Below are 6,000 nucleotides of genomic sequence, written 5' to 3' on the forward strand. Positions count from 1 at the left end.
GCAGGAGCGGGAGAGGGAGACAGAAATGCCAAGGAGTACCACCTGGACGGCTTCGAGGTTGGGAACAGTCTCAGGGTGTGTTCTCCCCCAGGGCTGTCAGCTGCAGCCCCGCCCCCAACTGTGAAGCGCTGCAAGCAGCTGGGGGAGGGGAGGGGAAGGATTGATGGGCTGGCCACAGGTCTTTGCAGTCAGAGCTGTGAGGCTGAGCTCTGGGACTTAGGCAGGAAGAGATTAATTAATGCCTCCCAGCCCAGCCCGCTCTACAGAACTGGGAGGTGTGGAGGGTAGGGATCCTCAGGGCCAAATCCACCTAAAACAGACAGACACACAATCATCCAGAAACAGAACCTCTAACCTCCCTCAACCACAGCCCCTTCTCCAGCCAAAATGACCTCACTAATGAGAATGAAGCTGTGATGAGGGTTTGGATGCCTGGTAAACCTCACCCTCTTTGTCTCTGGGCTTTTAACGTCTGCGCTGGCAACGGACTGTTATTTAGAAGCTTTAGTGATTCCTTTTTTTTCACACCCGCCAGCTAAATCAGAGCCCCAAATGCCATTGTAGGGCAAACCTGGAAATATATTTGGAGACACCATGTGTAATTTGTGGCCCTGGTAGAGGAGGGATGGAAGGAGGGGGGAGGAGCTGGTATTTGGTGTGAGGTTTCCACAGCGATAAGCAGTACCCAGGAGGAAAGCAGCATTCCTTGGTGCCTTTCACGTGAGCAGGGATGGAAAAGGGTGAAAGGAGCTGGGGGAGGTTTGGTAGAGCCCGCGTACCAGGAGGCCCCTAGACTCATCAGGTCCACATTTCCCCGTGCTTCCTGCCTTCAGGACTGCATGGAGAAGGCCCGTTCCCAGGTCCACCACCTGGATGAGAAATGCCTACAGCTCCGTGCAAGAAAGGGCAGTCAAGGAAAAGTCCCGGCTCCATGTGTGCTTTAGAACCAGGCCCGGAGGGAGTCCTCGGCCGTCAGCCTCTGCCATCTGTGAGCTACTGTTGTACCTAACTCACTCCACACAGAGGAGTAGCCATCCTGCTTTTAGTGACTTGCAAAGACTGGCACTTGAAACCCTCTAGGATTAAAAAAAAAAAATCTGATTAAAAAATTCGTAGCCCAGTATAAATGTATCCGGCCACAGGCTAAGTTTAGTGTATCTGAAGATTCAGATAAGGTTGCTGATGGGGAGATTGTGTGTGTGTGTGTGTGTGTGTGTGTGTGTCTGTAGGGAAGAAAGAAATGAAAAGTTTTGTCTCACTAGCAAACATGAGGCATGAAAGGGGAAAAACAGAGCAAAGGGGAGGTAGATGCAGACTTCCCAACTGCCCCTGAGAGCATTTGCATTTCTGGACAAGCTCCCATCCCTGCCATCGGAATTCTCAAAGTCAAGCTGGCACATCCCTCCGTGGAGAGCTAAGCCAGATGACATATGGTCCTGCATCCAGCAAACTCACAGCCCATGTTGTTCGTTTGTTGGAAATGCCCATTATCCATCAATTCATCAATCAGCAGGTTTATTGAGTACCCTGCCAGGCTTCACAAACCTGATCAATTTTTTTTAATTACATCCAGCGTACACGCAGCCAAGCCCAGTAAACAAGATGAGCCCTCACACCCCACTTGGAAATGAACATGAGGAATTGCTGGCCCTGAAACCCCACGCTTCCAAACTCTGCAGCCCTTGCTGATGCACGACCACGTGCTACCCTAGGCAGATGGCGCTGACCCACTGTCAATATCAAGATGGGTTCTGAGTGTTTTCTCAGACACAGTGCTCAATCTGCTTGGGTCCAGCCATACTCTCCTCTAGACGCCTGTCCAATGCTATGGATTTCTGAAGAGGGTGAGCAGGGAATGGGCGCAGACTACGGCTGTAGGGAAATAAGCAAAGGACTGAGCCTTCCCCATCCTCCTGTTGGTGCCCAGTCCCACGTCAGAGGCTCCTCCTGGGCCTGTGAGCAACGGGCCTCTCTCAGGACCTCTATGCCCCATGTACCAGGCCTCACGATAGAGTTCATCCTTTTTGTTTTTGAAAGGACAAGAACGGCTTCATAGTTTGTAAATGAAGGGCTTGTAAGACTTCCTGATGTGGAATCATCAGAGTCAGCCTCCGGGTACCAGAGATGGGGACCAAGAACATAGGAGTGCATTGCCCTGTGTCCTGCAGCCCAGGCTCCAAGCCTCGGCAGCGCCCCCAGACCTTCCCAGTCCCAGAACAGGTTGTCAGGAAGACCTAAGGAGAGCTCAATCCTGCATTTTAAACAGGATTCCTAGGTCTTCTGCCTTCTTCAGACTAGTTAATTCATTAGTTCCCAGTCACCCAGATTCTTACCCATCATCTATTTGGGTCAACCCACCCCCCGTGATCTTACTAGTCCCCAGGCCACCTTTCCTTCCTCACTTGGATAAAATCAAGTTCAGGGGCAGCCCACAGGCATTAAGAGACACTCTACCTAAAGGTTAAAATGCCTGATTTGGAGTAAGTAAAATCCCCACGCCCCCAAAGTGTACCAGCGACACACCCTCACCCCCTAACCTGCCCCCAAGACCTGGTTGTTCAGTTGTCTGTGGTTAAGGCTCCCAAACCGAGAGATGAAAGGGGTTGGTGAGCTAAGTCGTTTGGCCTCGTGGCTCGTGCCAACAATTAATCCACCTGTCTGGCTCTCTGTGTCTGTCCTCTGTGTGTGTGCGCCTGTGGTGCCCCTGTGTCGCTGTCTCTGCAGGGAAAGTCGCTGGCGGGCAAGCGCCTCACCGGCCTGATGCAGTCCTCCTGACAGTGCCCCCCGCAGGGCCCGGGCCCGAGGACCACGCGGGCAGCCGGCCGCGCTCCACATCTGCAGACAGAGCTTCCCTGCGGGGAGATTTGGTCACTGTGAAAGAGAAAGAGTGAGGGCCGTTATGGGCAACGGTGGGGAGACGCGGTGGGTGATCCAGAGGGAGGCCAGAAGGAGAGTCCACGGAGCCTGGGGTCGGCCAGGTAGAGGCCCCTGTTTACAACCCTCGCTTCCTTGTATAGTCGTGTGCCGACACCCCACTCTCTAGGGGGTCCTGGCCCCTAACACGTTCAGGGCAGAGCACCCGGTGGGACTCCCGTTGTGACTGTCAGCTGAGGTTAGATTCTGGCTGTCATCGCTCCTCCCGCCGTCCGGGGGGATCACGCCTTCCCAGCAAACTCAAGAGGACCCCTGGCCCTGAGCACATCCAGTATTACACCCCACCGCCTCTCTGGTGCACCCACGGCACCCCCCTAGTTACACCACTGTGTCCCGACCACCTCCCGCCTCCCCCATCTCTGCGGCCACTGCGTGCAAGGACCCGGGGCCAGGCTGCCCTCACGCCACGCGCCCCAATCACATCGTCAGCACTGAGCCATCTCCTGCACTGCAGCACCTCAAGTTCTTCCAACCCCCTCGGAGGCCACCTTTCAAGGAGGTCTCCACAGGCGTTGGCGGCTGCCCTCTAATCCTGCCACACGTCTCGAGGGTCCAACACCAGAGGAAGCACTGGTGTTGATGAAAGAGCTTGTGGTTTAACAGCCGTGAAGGTTCTGACCATCTTTTACATTTTTTATTATTTCATAATTTATTCTGTTGTGGCCCCTTGCTCCTTGGTGTGTCCCCGCGTGTCTTACTCAAAATAAACGTAGCGGTGAACTCGGGGGCCATTGGGATCCTCCCCTCCGGCAGCTCCAGGTGGGAGCTGGGAGGGTCCCAGATGGAGGGGCTGGGCCCCAGGCTGGCAAGTCCCAGGCGTGGCTGGGCCCTGTGGCCAGGTCTCGGTTGTGTCTGAAGCTGGGGGGAATCTGTGCCCAGAGGCGAGGCCAGGGCCCAGTGGTCCTCTGACGACCCAGCAAAGGCTTTGCCCTCCACGATGCCAATCAGCACAGGCCAACGCCAGCACAGAGCTCAACCTGCAAATGACCATCCGCCCACCTGGCTGTGAGGGAGTGACACAGGGCACCGAGTCGGGTGCCTGGCGCGTAGTAGGTGCTTTGCAAATGGTAGCTATTAGGCTCATTGTTGTTGCTGTCATCGTTGTGACTCCCACGAGCCCTCCGAGGTATAAGCAACGTGCTTTTGAATTCAGACACTCACCCCCGCCTCCACACCTGCTATGACCATCCTCCTTTGATCTATTCTGGCCGGAGGTGAAAAATCTTCCCTGGGAGTGTATAAACAGCAAACACAGAAGCAAAGCAGCAATCACTGGTATTTCTTTACTTGTGTGGGCAACTTCACCAGCTGGTGAGGCTCATAAGCTTGTTTGCAGACGCTGATTCCTGGGTGCTCCCCCAGGACCATCTTTCCAAGCCCACCTTCGTGCCCTGTCCCCGGGGCACCAGCTTCCATCCCTCCCAGCGGGGCCACCGAGGGCATGAGGAGTCGTGATTACAGTTGCACCGTGGTGGGTTCTTGACCCCTGCGCCTCAGTTTCCCCCATGGCAGTGTTTGCTCTCCCTTCTCGGTACAGCGGACATTAGAGACATTATGTCGAGTCCTTGGAGTGCCTCCAAAGGGGGGGCTGTAGACCCAGATTCTGGGCAGACAGTCCCTCCCCCTCATGCCACACAACCTGGGCTCAGAACCTGGCACCTGGCAGACAGCTGGCCACTGCTTGATGAGTAAATGAGTTTGGTGAAGCCTGCTCCCATAGTGTGGGGTCTTCTGACCCCTCCTCTTCTCATCCCATCCTTTTTTTGTCCCCTTGCTTCTCACACAGACCTCCCGTTTCAGAGCAAAATTACCGATCATGTTCCTCTGCACCCAGCACTGCCCAGAGGAAGCTCTTCCCTGCCGAGGTGCCCAGGCTATGCTGATGCTGACACACAGGGTAGGTGGGCAAAGGCAGTTCTAGAACAGCAGGTGCCTCTGTGCCCTCAGTTATCGAGAGCAAGTGGCTGGCTGCCTCCTGTCCTTCCTCGTGGCTGCAGCCAGGGCAGGGGTAGTCTCCCTGGCCAGGACTTCTGTGTCCCCCTGGCTGCAGCTCCTGAGGCTTGACCCACCTTGGAGGTCCCCAGAAGGCCCACCCAGAGCCAGATGGACTGCAGCCCTGAGATGGAGCAGGCTGAAGGCTTCCAGACACCTCTGGGGACATCCAGCCAGCTCGACAGACATAAGGGCGCTTCAAATGGATTCAAACCCAGAGCAATAACCCCCCTCATCCCGCCTCCCAACCAAGGCATGTTCAGTCTTGTGACTGCCACCACGTACCCCGCAGCAGATCACACCCAGAAATGGGGGGTAGAACAGGATTGCTCCACCCAAGCGGGCTAGTCCAAGGTCAGTCTACCATGCAGACCTTAGAATGCAAGTACATTTGGAAAACTGGTCTTGGCCAGTTCCCCATTGGCCTGGTGGACACAGCCAAAAATTCAGACCAGATTAGACTTTCGAAGGCAATTCTGTAGCAAAATAAACTTTGCTTTTTTGCCCTGTCCTGTCTTAGCTCCCCTGACCGGGCATGGTCTCTGGGTCTGGGATTCTTCCCAATAAGGATGCACAGGGCAAATACCATGTTGGCAGCCCCACAGCCAAAGCATCAGGGCAGTCTCAGAAGTGACCACCCACCCATCAGGGCAGACACACAGGCACCAGGCATTGGGCATCTGACCGCCATAGACTTTGCCCACATGGGAAGAGTAAAGCTTGTAGGTTGACACATGTGAGTGCCCAGCAGCAGCCAGAGGACCTGACCAGAGCAGCAGGGGCTCTCTGGGCTGGAGAGAGGGCTCCTGCCCTTCCAGGAAGGGATACTCTGGGTTGCTGTGCCCCAGGAATGCAGCAGGGTCTAGCCCACCAGAGCAGTCAGCTGCGTCGTGCTCCAGACCAACCCCTGCCAAGGGGTCAGGTACAGGCCAGCACCCAGGAGGGACCTCTCATCACTCTGAGTCGCTTCTTAGACCAGTGAACACATGGAGACGTGCTCCGGGGCTTTCCCTGTAGTAGGGTCTCTGTTGTGTTCAAACTACCTCACCAGCAGGGCATGAAGCAGCAGCCTGC

General features: G+C 55.5%; 1 protein-coding gene across 1 annotated transcript in view; it reads left to right on the forward strand.

Moving 5' to 3' along the window:
• The window catches only part of RGS6 (regulator of G protein signaling 6), a 581,418-nt gene extending 575,765 nt beyond the window's left edge, over positions 1 to 5,653 (forward strand). The window contains exon 18 of the mRNA XM_032624551.1: positions 2,725 to 5,653. Within this exon, the coding sequence (XP_032480442.1) occupies positions 2,725 to 2,775 (51 nt within the window). The 3' untranslated portion in view covers positions 2,776 to 5,653. The remainder of the gene's footprint in view (positions 1 to 2,724) is intronic.
• The last annotated feature ends 347 nt before the right edge of the window (positions 5,654 to 6,000 follow it).

Source organism: Phocoena sinus, chromosome 2 (assembly GCF_008692025.1).
Source record: "Phocoena sinus isolate mPhoSin1 chromosome 2, mPhoSin1.pri, whole genome shotgun sequence".
NCBI classification, from domain to species: Eukaryota; Metazoa; Chordata; class Mammalia; order Artiodactyla; family Phocoenidae; genus Phocoena; species Phocoena sinus.